Source organism: Melanotaenia boesemani, chromosome 23 (assembly GCF_017639745.1).
Source record: "Melanotaenia boesemani isolate fMelBoe1 chromosome 23, fMelBoe1.pri, whole genome shotgun sequence".
NCBI classification, from domain to species: Eukaryota; Metazoa; Chordata; class Actinopteri; order Atheriniformes; family Melanotaeniidae; genus Melanotaenia; species Melanotaenia boesemani.
In genome coordinates, this window is record NC_055704.1 from 22,685,654 (window position 1) to 22,699,583 (window position 13,930).

The following is a 13,930-nucleotide window of genomic DNA, read 5'->3' on the forward strand; positions in this document are numbered from 1 at the left end:
CTAATTGAGCAAATGTGTATTATAATATTAATTTGATTTAATTGGGTTATAGTTAGATTACAGTAAATTGGATTATACTGGATTATACTGGATTAAATTGTTAGTGTTGGAGCGCTTCATGGATTCACCAGTTCTTGTCTGAGGTGCTCTTTGGATAGGGTGGAGAATACTAGATATCACAAAGATTCCAAGGCACAATTCCTTTATAAGTAACTAAGATAACTTTATCTCTATCATATACTGATAGGGACCTGGTCATAGGTCCCCAGGACTATGGACTATGAAGTCTTTTGTCATATCTGAATAAGATTATATTTGGATTTGATTGGACTGTGTCTTGAGGTGACTGTCGTAAATTTGCTCTCTACAGATAAAGCTGAATTAAAATGCATTAATGGGTCAAGTTATGCCAAATCCATACATTCACATGATTGTGCACATGACTAGAGTCAGGTACCCTGAGCTGATTTACAGAGTGGACAAACAGTGTCTTCATACACTTAGGCTTAGATTAGCCAAATAACTAGAGAGATTAGATTAAAAACAGCAACAATTTTTAAAAACTTTTAGTATTAAAGTGTAAAATTGGCTCCCTACAACTACTCGTGGTCACAACTCAACAGAGTATTTGATAAGATATATTTTGGAAAAGTTAAAAACTGTGTTTTAGACTCATAGACTCGTTCTTCCCTGTCATGTCAACTCAATTTAATTGTTTTATTTATTTATTTTTTTGTCTGTCTGTTTGTTTCAGATCAAGATGGACGACAGGGTGCTCCGTACAGACCAGGGTCTGCTGATCCGCAGCCTGACTCAGTCTGACTCAGGCATCTACCATTGTCAGGCCGTCGAACATGGCTTCATTCAGCCCCTGCTGCGCCTTAGCCTTCAGGTCATTCCCACCCAGAAACTGGGTGAAATTCTACCAGGACTTCCTGCTGCAGGAGGTGGCTTAGGTCACTCAGCCAAACACAGGGTGTGGTACAGAGATTTCCTGTCTCTTTTAGACCACCCAGAGCTGAACAGCGTAGAGGAATTTTGCGACAAAGTTTGGAAGAAAGAACGAAAACAGAAGAAGATGAAGACTCCAAGCGGTCAGAGCAAATCGGACAGCACCAGTGGCTCCAACTCTGCATTGCGGCCTAAAGCTTTGGCCCCCACTGCTCAGAAGCAGCAGGCTAGTCCACCCCAAAGCAGGCCGTGGCTTCAGAGTGGCGCTCCAACAGTCGAAGGGTCAACACGGAACCAGAATTCCCAAAGAGGTCAACCAAATCTGGGTATGCTGAGTGGCCAAGCCCCTAAGATCAATCAGAAGGCACAAAATGGCCAGAAGTCGCAGGGCGGGCTGGCCGCTCCTCAGGTTGCAGGGGGATCTCGAGCAAACAGCCAGCATACAGCCAAGTGGAGACGGCTGCAGGAAAATAAGAAGGGACGCAACAGGAGGACCCACGAGCTCCAAAGACCCCCACGAAGCGTTTGAGAAACGGCACAGAGATGCACACATTCAGTCCTATCTAAACACACATAAGCACAAAGCCATGCATTCACATAAACACATTCTGTAAGTTGTGAATCCAGTGACCTCTTCATAGCAGCAGCCAGAACAAAAACCATCCAGCACAGTTTTTAGATGGACTACACACATGTAACTTAATAAAACTCATTAAGAGACACGAGCATAAATGCACATAACCTGTGAAAAAGACAAGGATGATCAGAGGACTGGAAAACTGGAATGCAAACTGTAAATGTGAGAGGATGTGACTGGTTGCCTTGGACACTGCCTGGCAGATACTTAAACCTCCTCCTGTACATAAGCTACTAAAATGAGACTGGGACGGTAACGGTTAGTGAAGCATTTGTCTGCAAAGCAAAAGCAAATGGACTAATGTGCTAAGAGGACGGTCTTGGGGACATTAATCTATTCCCAGACATTTACAGAAGCATAATAAATGCATTCACTGCATCCTGCTGCCCTCTTTGACCTGAGCATGTGAACTAGCCTAAATGGAAATGGATAAAAAGCTCACAGCTTTTTGAAGAACTTTTAGAGGACAAAAGGTCATCTCATCTTTTAAGACGAACAACAACAAACGGCGCCCTTAAAGGGGGAGAGAGAAGGGTTGCAATTCACCTCGACGTGTGCACGGCTTGCATCAGTTGCTGTCATGTTGTTTTGAAACAAACAGGAGCACTTTTACATGGAAAAAAAGAAAGAAAAAAAAAACCTGAAAAGTTGTGCCACTGTGCAGACTGAGTGCTCCAATCGTAACCTTCTCCACTGAGGCTGGGAAAGCATAGTGCATGTTGTTGTCAATAAATGTTTTAATAAGCTAATTATTTTATGGAAAACTCCAGGCCTTTGTTTTTCATTTCTTTCTTTTTTTCTTTAATATTTGCTTTCCTTTCCAACCCTGTGCTATAATTTTTTACAGCTGTAGGCAGCATAGAAGCCTTCATTGTGCATAATTCCCCTCTGCTCCAAAGGTTTCTGTGTAAATTATGTTTATGCTTTCTACTGGGATTTATGGAATTTGGACTCAAATCCCAGTTTAAAGCTACGCTAAAAACAACAACAAAATAATCCCAGCCTAAAACTTTTTTTTTTTGTGTACATATATACAACAATTTTAACTCTCTGTGTATATACAGTACATATACAGTACAAGAGCACCACTTTATTATTTATTGCTCATTGTTTTGTGAAAGGGTTGCATTTATTTTTGATATTTTTGGCTCATCAGTATCTTGGCGAAACCATGGCAACAGCAACAAAAAATGCTTTGATGGACCAACTGGTGAAAAATGTGTCAAAGAATCCCCTCTTTGGGGGATGTAAGAGTTGATTAGTGGGGTTTGTGCGTTTATTAACCATGTTTTTTGACAACGATAAGCACAATTTCATCTCTTTTGCCTTTCATATTAACTCATTTCATCATGTCCTCCTTTTCCCTACACATCCATCTGACGTGTCTTCTTTTCATCCAGTAGCTATTATATGTAAGATAATTCCCCAAGCTGAAAAAAATACATTAGCTGTGAATCTCTGTAAGAAATAGTGGAGAAAAATGTTAAATCTAGTCTGAGGAGAAGACACATTATACTGCATGTGAATGCTACCTACAGTAAGTGCATCTTTTCTATTGTCTTTTTACGTGTTTTGTGTGAGAGGTAAAATTCCCTTAATTAAAGCAAGGTGTGAGTTACTTTTTGTCCTTTTTGCCAAAACGGTGATATTAACAACTTCTGATACTCTGGCCAAAGCTCTTTTAAGATCCAGGCTCTTTTATCTTTAATTCAACAGTGGCACCTCCTGTCTCCTCCAGGCTCCTCAATACTTGACGAGAATAAATGTGTCAATGCAATAAATTAGAGCAGAAAGTGTTCCAGCACTCAGAAGTTTGTCTCTCCCTCCCTGTTAGAAATACAAGAGAGAGCTGGGAGTTACAGCTGCTGTAGCACAGCTCTTTCTGGCATGCATTGAGTTGTCTAAATAAACATCTGTTAAAAAAATAAGAGTCTCCTCAATCATTTTTTCCCTGTTTTTCTTAAGGTAAAATTTGATGTTTGTTAGTGGGATCTGTGATTCTTAGACCTTTGAAAACACACATTTAAAGCAAATCTTTTGCCTGTTTCAAACCTGTAGCCTGAGATTTAATCATTGAAGCTCCATAGATTTAATTGGCCTCACCTGGTAAGTTATTGGTTGCCAGAAGCTACAAGAGCACAAAAGAGGACTGAAGCACTCTTTTGCTTGTACGTGATATCTGGACCAAGCAAATGCACAAGTCAAGAGTTTAATAGAAAGCAGTCAGCTGGATGGATCAAATCTAATGAAAGCACATTTTTAATCCCTCATCATGTCATGACAGAGATAATAACCACACACAGTTTGAGATACAGTATAATATACTTTATTACCCAAGTACGGATTGTGCTTGTTGATTTGACCTAATACAACAATGTGGTATCACACAGTTAACATAGTGACAAGAAGTAATTCTTCTTGAAGTGAAAAGTGTTTAATCTTACACACATTTTCCTTGTTTGTTTAGTGGATGATTTCTCCCCTTTAATAATACCACTTGGTGTTGTGTTACACATAGTTGGAAAGAAAAAAGGTAATGTTTAAATCAAAACCATCATTCCCTCAATTTTAACCATGTAGTTTTGATTCCTGTCAAACCAGGAAGTTAATATAACTTGAAAGTGAAACACCACCTGTCATATGTTGGTCTTAAGCTTTATGGTTTTGTGATTTTGTGCCCTTTTTAAATAAAGTTCTTGTGAAGAATGTCTACTCTGACGTGGAAGCATTTATCGATCAGATTTCCTTTCTGCCACCTTTAGGAAGGATTACATGTGGGGCATATTCAAGATGAAACAGTTTCTACATCAAGGAATAGCAGCTAAAACAGCAAACCCAGCCTTTAGCATTTCATGACTTTCTCAGCTTTTTCCCATTTTGCTGGGCATGTTTTTGCCACCATCTAACTGACCTCTACAAATTTGCTTTAAAGCCTTTCAGCTCAGAACTGTAATCCCCTGAGCCGTCTCAGAAATACACAAATCTGTTGATGTTGATAAAAATGGGGCAAGCATATAGGCATCTTGAGCACATGCACAACATTTTATTCAAAAGACATTTGCGAGACAGCTGTAATTTATAACTGAACCATCAAATCTGAACTGTATTACATTGAACCTAAACTGTGTAATGTGAAACCCAGTCAGAAATGTTTTGGAGCCAACTATCAATTCATTGTTTTTTTCCAGCCATTTGATGCAAAATCATGAAAAAATTAAGGCCAAGTACATTAAATGTATCCTCCTGGACCCCTGGTGGTCAAATGAAAGTAATTTAATAGGAATGTGTGTCAATATTTCATCAAACATGTGACACACATGTTGTGGGTGATGAAATCCCTAAGCCATTTAGGACTGTATCCAGGTTGATGCAGCAGGTGGTCCATTGTCCATCTCCACCTGCAGCCTCCGCCATCCACCTTGAAGCCACCCTCCATGGTAACCTGCAGCATCCTTAACAGTGGAGAACAGTGGGTCATTTTGCAGACAGGTGGTAGTGTATGAAGGTGGAGAAGGAGCTTTTTTTTTCTCTCTATTCCTATTTACACACCCCATTTTTATTGGTTCTGACAAATATTTGTTATAAATCATACCTAAGTACCCAAGTGTAAGTGAAAACAGCATCTAATGCTGCATTGCTAACTGGCTACATGGGTGATAAGAGGATGTAAAAGTCATAAAATCACCAGATGTGATTACTGTGTAAATGAAACTGACCAAAAACGATGAAAAAACACTGATAAAAGACTGATTTGGCTCAAAACTATAAGCTCAAAGTATAAATCTGTGCAACAGTGATAAAAAACAGACTGGTGACGTTTCGGTAAATTTACACAACTGAGCATCATTCTTTTATCTGCACTAGTTGATACGTGAATATACTGTATGTTCTGTTCTTATATGTAATTGTCTTTGCTGAGAGTCCAAAACAAAACAGACTTGTAGCCCTCACAGCAGAACAAAAGTTCCCAACAGGAGAGATCCACTGCATTTTACACAAGTCACTGCAGTGGTTCAGTCATTAAACCTGACACATTAACAAGCTAGAGCTGATTTAGACTAGTTTTTTTTATACCACTCGTTGCTGCTACGCCTATACAAAACATCTGGAACACAGCAGCTGTTCTCGGGATGAGTCCAGTTCCATCAGAGCTGTGGGACTTCTTAATTTTCAGCTAAGTCATTAAAACCACCTGTTTAAGTTGTGCAGGACGTTTTAAGGCTCAAAAGGTTATGACTCGTCAGGGCAGAGACAGGATTTCTGGGGTGATCTGGTTTCTTGCAACGCTGCAGATTATCCATGAATTATGAAGCAGGGTCTGTGGATCGACTTGTCAAATGTGCATTTGTATGCAACCACTTGCACAACCCAACCACTCACCAGCAGTGTAAACGTGGTAAACTCACTTTTGCCTTTGATTATGTGGTGTCTCATTGTTTGAAATGTTAAAAGGTTTCAGAGGACTGAATGTGGGTCTTCTTTGATTTGTAGCTGTTCTACCACTGAGTGCAGTAACACTGTGTTAAAGTCCAGAAATACCAGTGTGACACATGGTTTGGACTTCTCATAATGGATACAAATGATGAACATCTGAGTCTGTAAAGCATATTCTGCCACTTCATTACATATTAAACTGCTCCATGGAAATGTTGACATACACAAACCACAACTAAAACTTCCTCCTTTAACCCGGATTTCAACTCAACATGCTGAATTTTTTTATCTGGACTATTCTTCTTCTTTTTTTTTTTTTTTAGCAATTTGTCACAGTAAACTCTAGACTGCTACACTTTCCTACAGCTTTTACAAAAAAAGCAAAAAAAGAAAATAAATAAAATAAAATAAAATAAAATAAAAACAGGACTGACTGTGATCAAGAGTTCCTAAATAATAACCAAATCATGAAACATCATAAATGTATCACAACTACAACCGACGTACCTGATACTCACTCATTAAAACAAAAACAAACAAAAAAAAAAGTACAGTTTCTCTTAGTGTGTGAACTCACTGGACAACTCAGTGACTGTGTCAGCATGCAGAGGATGATGAATGAGGACTGATAAGTGATGAAGAGTGGTGAGTGAGATTGTTTAATGCGACCACGCCTCTACAGAGGCAAGAGGCAGACTAGGGCAGCCCAGAGACCCGGGCCATCAGCACAAATCCCGGAGAATGAACCCAAGCCACCCCATCATGAAGACTATCCCGGACCCACTCAAAGGGTGTCAGAGAAAGGCCCCAGCCAGAGCAGAGACAACAGCCAACCCCGCCAGGCACCGGCCATCCAGAGCAGCCAGAGCGAAGGGCCCAGGGCCCAAAGAACCCAGAAGCAACCCCCTCCCTCCCCAAAGAGGGCCCACACCATGCCCAGGAGGACCAGGCCCCCCAAGACAACCACCTGTCGTTGGCCAGCATCCACCTCAATGTTCCAGCTGCACACGGTGGCGGCATGGCTCAGTGGGAAAAGTGGTCATCCTGCAAGGGTTGCCAGGTTCGATCCCGGCCCGGAGAGCTCTTGTCGAGGTGTCCCTGAGAAAGACACCGAACCCCTAATTGTTCCTGATGGGTCATGGTTGAGCGCCTTGCATGGTAGCTTCTGCCATCAGTGTGTGAATGTGTGTGTGAATGGGCGAATGTGACGTACATGTAAAGCGCTTTGGATAAAAGCGCTATATCAGTACAGACCATTTACACCCCAGGGCACCATCAACCCCTCCACCCCCACCCCCAACTCCACCTCTTACCCCTCTATAAACTCCATATAACCCCTAACTCACAGCCTCCCTCACTTCATACCCACACTGCCTTTCACACTGGTTATGGGATATTGTATGATGTACTCTATTTACTTCTATTTCAGACCTACATGAGCAATCTCATGAAAGACCACCAGAGGTCGCTGTTGTCTAATAGGCTTTGCTCGTCCAAGGCCCTGTTCTATATTGAGGCCCGAGTGTAAACCTGACATTTTGTAATATTTTCCTTTCAAATTGATAAAAATACCAAAAGTAAGAAAGCCATAATCAGAAACTACCCTGTATGTGTGTGTTTGGATGTGTCGGCTGTAGTCATTAGAATAATTAGAGCAATCATATTCCCTACCCTCAGGTTTCAGGCACATTATGAATTTGATGGCTCCTGTTCCCATGATGACTGGCCTTGAATGTCCTGCACATCTGTCTGAGTCTTTAAAAGGCTAAGTTTGAGCTGCAGAGTGGGGATTTCTTGGCTGTTATCTGAGTTTTATTGCAACATCCTTTAACATCTCTGCTGTATGAAGTGCTTTCTTTTCATATCTGCTCCTTACAGCTACACAACCCTAAGTGAATTCTAGCAGCCTGTCGTTGACTTAATTCAGTTTTTCCATTACATTCGACAGTATGTATTTACATTTATTCATTGACACTTTATTAGGTACACCTGTTGTAGGCAACTTTTAGATCAATTGTACAATGCCACATTTAATCTCACTTATCCCCTTTCCTCACCATTTTAATGTTCAGTTTGAACTTCTCCTGATCATGTATACATGCCATTCATTTAAGTTTCAAAATGATGCAGTATGATGCTGTAAACAACAGCATTGTTTGTCTTTTGCTGTGAGCGACCCAAAGATGGGCTTTTTGTGTTTGTTAAAAGAACTCTCCTTCCCTATATGAGATGTTTCTGATTGACTCAGCTGCATAAAGTAGTAGCAGAATGTTTTTGGCACTCTGCTCTGCCATGCACTAATATATATGTGTGTGCACATGACTTGCGAAGTTGCAGTGCATGCCCGAAAATAAGGCTCCCTGGAAAGCCCCTGTGTAATTAGTCCGGAGCACAAACAACATGAAAGCATTGATCCGTCTGTCATAGTTTATAGGTTTTGGTTAAGTTCTTGTCGGGTTCAAAAAGATGGTTCTGACGGCTAGTAATGTAATAGTGTGGAGGATACTTTCTTAGCACACTTTGGATCCCTTAGTACAAGCGTGGCATGATTCAACCACCACAGCCTACCTGAGTATTGTTGCTGGCCATGTCCATCCCTTCATGACCGCATCTCCTGATGGCTACTTCCAGCAGGACAATGCACCATGTCACAAAGCTCAGATCATCTCCACCTGCTTTCTTGAACATACCAATGAGTTCACTGGACTCCAACGGCCTCCACAGTCACCAGATGTCCTTGAATGCAGCCGAAAAATCTGCAGCAACTGTGTGATGCTGTCACATCAATATGGAGCAAAACCTCTGAGGAATGTTTCCAACACCTTGTTGAATCAATGGCACCAATAATTAAGGCAATTCTGAAGGTAAAAAGTGGTCTAACCCGATACTAGTGAGGGGGTCCTAATAAAGTGGCAAGCAGTTCGAATTTTACTTCGTCAACGGCAGAATTTTCTAAACACATATTCATTAACCAATAGGCAGCATAAAAAACTAATCAGTTTAACTTTTCTTATAACCCCCTAAAATGGAGACACAGGTCACCGTTTCTAATAATACAGACTGCTGATGTGAACTCATCATGCAGGGCGATGAGTTCACATCAGCAGTGATGCCTTGTTTTTCTGCTAAAATATCTTTTGTGCATGAGCAGTATATGTTTATGCACATCCAAAGCTCCTCAGCTCTGCTGAAAGTGGGCTCTGCTCAGAAGCTCTGACTCATTCCTTCTTGCCCATGGGTTGGTCTGAGGGATTGTGGGAAACCAAGGCCGTGGGCAAGTAGAAAAGAGATTTAGGTCAGTGACAAGAAGAAAGAAGCAAGCCGCCGCCTTCACTTTATCATAAAGGAAAACATAAAATCTAATGTGCTTTTTCTGATTTGCTCTTCATGTCATGTCTCCCACCAGCTGATGTTAAAACATCGGTCAAGTCATGTCATCCATATTCACCTGCTAACTCAATGTCTAAACTCCTGTGAAAACCTGGGACACACACATTGCAGTTCCCTGCAGTGAAGTGCAATATGACAATATCTTCAAGGGTTCCCCTAATTAGCAACCCTGCAGAGTGGCAGCTGTAACAAAAACCACTGCAACTGGGGGAAGATGTGATGCAGTGACGCTCTCCATGATGCCACATGACATTTTCCATTCAGACTAAACCCTGCTGCAGTCTTCAAGTACATCTTTGTTTTCTTCCCTTCAAATTCATTGCATATACTGGACATAGTTTATTAAGGTGAGTAACGTCAGCATATGTTGCAGTTATTTGAATCTGGATCTGAAGACTTTTCTCTTTGTCCTGTCTGATGAGCTCTTCTGTGGCTACGTAATGACAATGCTCTCATCCAGAAGAAAAGAGGGATGGATTCATTTCAATTAATTTGATGAAAATAAAAAGATTTTTAGCAGCAGAATTTCTGGGAACCCTTAAATAGACTTATAAATGTGATGAGATTAATTGAGCTGACGTATGATCAACAAACTCCTTTGAATTGTGAAATACGTTCTTTTTTGTCTGTTTTTTGTTTTATTTTTTCTATTCAGACTCAACAAAATCAAATAATTTGTAGAAGAACTGATATAATTTTATTTGTGAAACAATAAATGAGAGGAAGTGAGTATGCTCACTTAGTACCAGCTCTTTTATTAAGGAGTGCATGATGTTCATTCACAGGTTCAGAATTTCATTCTGAGAAAGTGTTCTGTTTTGGCCTCAGGCTGCCTGAAAAAGTGTGTGAGGCTCTTCCCTAACTGGTGCATGAGCTGGAAAGAAGTGATGACAACCAGCGAGGATGGGTTTTCCCTCTTAAATGAAGGCAAACATATTTGCAAGTGGGAGGAGGCGTCACCTTCAAACAGTCACAGAGAAGAAAAAAAAGGTAATCATTTGCTGGTTAATATACATCCTGGAATGAAAATGATTGAACTATATTATGACTGTATTAATCAAATATATTATTATATTACCACCAAGTTTGGCATCCTGTCCTCCTTGTTGTCACCGGCGTGTAAATAGTAGACTTGTGCTCTGAGGCCTGATTTACCAGCCACTTGCCAACTTGCAAAAATGTTAAATGATGCTGCCCTTTCAGGGACAATGTTTACTGTACTTCACTTTTTTCGTATAAAGGGTTGACTTTAATAATGTTTATATGTACTAGCAGTTATTTATCACTGAATTTAATAGAATCAGCCCCTGAGGAAACACATGATCTCTTTAAAAAATGTTTTCAGTCGAAGGAAGTTGATCTATCTGGCCTGCCTCCTAACAGAAATGATTATTTGTTTAGTGTGGGACAAGTTAAACTAATCAGATCAGGTTGGTACCTGAATATAAAACAAATTTACCCTAAAATTAGGTTAAAAACCTTGAGTCTGTGCTTTTTGTATTTGGTCTGAGATCAGTGTTATTAAGTCATGTTTCCTTTTCATTTTTAAATACTTTGTCTTATTACTGTCGGGGTTTTAGAATATATATGATTCCTCCTGAGACGGAAAGCTGTGATTTTATCTGCCTCTTCAGCTCTGAGCTACAAGCATCATAAAGCAGAAGCGATTCACACAGCTGTACAGAGAGCCAGATGTGTTGACACTCACGCACCAGCCTAACCACTCACACCCACACACTTCCCTCACTGATTGCTCAGGATTGATGGGGCGATCAATGACCTAATCCTGCTTGTCTCTCTCTCGAGAGAGAATACAGATTCTCACTGAGCTGCAGGGTTACAACCAAGGACTTGGTAAATCATCAAGGACTGCCAAAGTTCCCTGCTCCAAACGTCATTTTAGATTTGATTACAGCTGTGTCAGGTTTGGACAGCTTGCTCCAAGGCCCACAGAGCTGGTCTGCTGTGGAGTATTTTACATAACCCTCTTTTTAGCTCTATATTATGATGCATTTTTTGCACATACATATTTGAATTTGATGTCACAGGGACTCAGCTGTGTTTGGTCTAGCTGAACACAAGGGAAGGTGATGATGCCACAGTCTGTGACGCACTAACTTAGCCGGTGTGTGTTAAAGATTTATGAGCAATGGTGAATTAACCATCATTCAAAGCCACATTACTGTTACGTCGTCTCTCACAGTATTTCTTAAATAAAAACTTTCTCTACAGAAGTCCTCTTCCACTCTGGCTGAATCATCCCATCAGACCCTTTGATAAATGAAGATCAATATCTCCTTTCTGATTGGCTGATTGTCTAGATCAGGGGTGGCCAACGTCGGTCCTCAAGAGCCACAATCCTGCAGGTTTTCCATGCATCCCTGCACCGACACACCTGACTTAAACTAATGAGTCATTGTGCAGATCCTTATAGGCCGTTGGATCCATTTAATTTGAGTTAGGTGTGTTGGTGCAGGGATGCATGGAAAACCTGCAGGATTGTGGCTCTTGAGGACCGACGTTAGCCACCCCTGGTCTAGATGGTGAAACAACTCCAATTCTTAAGGATGCTGCAGGTTTAAAACAATTAAACTTGTGACCATTGGACATTTAAACACTTTATTGCTAATAAACAATATAAATAAAATGTATAAACTAACTAACTTGCAACCTAACATGACCAGTGTAATTTATCCTAGAGCTGCTGAACAGTGTGAAGGTACAGAGTGTAAGTGATCAGAAACATGTCAACGATTAACAAGCTTGAAATACAACCACCAGTGATTTAGATTCACAAGATGAAGCTTCAGTTTGTGAGCCAAGAAGCTAATGGACAAAAAGTCAGGCTCCAGCAAAGTGAACAAGGGGTGGCATGATATCATTCAGCATGAGGTAGTTTGAGACTTTTTTTCTGGTGGAAAAGGGGTTTGAGATGAGCTTAAACCTTTTACCAATTTATGGAAGTCTCCATGGTAGGATAGATAGATGACCCACTTATAAATGTTTGTAAAGCTTTATTAAAGAATATAAAGTCTGGCTTCTAAACACTGATCCCATCGCTCTCTATGAGCACAAATTCTCAGTTTAATATTGGAATGATGGGTTTAAATTGGGTTCAGGTGGATATTGTGGTGGATGAGGAGCTAAAACAGACAGGCATTGTAGTGTTGAGGGTCAGCAGCAGCTGCAGTGGCAAGAATGAGATGGGGATTTAGTAGCCTAAATCAGTGATTCCCAACCCTGGTCCTCAAGGCACACTATCCTGCAGGGCTTAGATGTCTCCCTGCTGCAACACACCTGATTCACATTAAATGGATCTCTGACAAGTTCTGTATAAGTCTGCCAATGAGCCATGGATTTGAATCAGGTGTGTCATAGCAGGGAGACGTCTAAGACCTGCAGGATAGTGTGCCACAGATATTAAAAAAACAAAACAAAACAAAATAGAAAAAATATCTTTGTCTGTTTATGGGCCTAATGAGGAGATGCATTTGTTGATATGTATGTATACACGTATGTTTCTCACATTTTGTTTAATTTTTATTTGTCATTGGCAGGTCATGCGCACCATGTGACTGCCTACCTGCCCACACAGAGCAGGTGTCTTTGATTGCCTACTTAAACGCGAACTGCGCTTACTGACAAACATTTTGCCATTTGCCCTGATGAAGGCCTTTTAGGCTGAAATGCGTCGGCATGGACATAATTTTTTTTTAGATTAGCCATCATATAATTAAGGCTTTTTTTATCATCTCCCAGAGTGCCTCAGCTATCTTCTTATGCGCTAAACCACAGATCTATTATAACATAGTTCACAATGCCCACAGACTATTGGATTTGGAGTAATATCTAAATGCAGAAGGACAGATGAGAACCTAACTACACAGGGAAGTCTTCTGCTGTAGGTAATAGTGAAAAAATACTAAGGAGTAAGATGAGTGAGCACCTTTCCGAAAAAGTTTGTGTGGTTGCAACCCAAACAGCTGTTTCCTCAGAATGACTAATAATGAGCTTACTGGTGCATCAGGGGAAAACCAAGAACAGGAAAAAGAAAACAAGTATGTAGACAAAATTTTTAAGTTGTTCCCATATTTTGCCTCTGACCTGCTGTGGCAGAGGAATGCAATAACAAGTGCATGTGTGCATGTGCGGCGCCACCATCACATATGTAGAAGGCAGAGTGTGTGATGCTTTGTCATATGTACATTTAACTCCTAAACATGACAGGTAATAGGGAAGAGGCGAACTAAGTAATCAAGAAAGTGGAGAACTAAAAAGACTGGAAAAGATTGCTTAGGTCAGGATTTAAAACAAATATGTCATGTTCAAGAACACCACTCAAAAACACCTCACGTAGCATTTTTGAGCTGCACAAAAGCAGCAACTGTTGACATCATAACATTGTGAGAGTATTTAATTGTTATAAAACAATATAGATTCTCTCAGGAATCTTCACAAAAATACATTTGAGTGAGTTTATCCAAACCACGTAGGGTAAAGCTATGTGTTCACACGGAG

General features: G+C 40.5%; 1 protein-coding gene across 1 annotated transcript in view; it reads left to right on the plus strand.

Moving 5' to 3' along the window:
* The window catches only part of sema3aa (sema domain, immunoglobulin domain (Ig), short basic domain, secreted, (semaphorin) 3Aa), a 33,567-nt gene extending 31,280 nt beyond the window's left edge, over positions 1-2,287 (plus strand). The window contains exon 17 of the mRNA XM_041977453.1: positions 755-2,287. Coding sequence (XP_041833387.1) covers positions 755-1,480 — 726 coding nt within the window. The 3' untranslated portion in view covers positions 1,481-2,287. The remainder of the gene's footprint in view (positions 1-754) is intronic.
* The last annotated feature ends 11,643 nt before the right edge of the window (positions 2,288-13,930 follow it).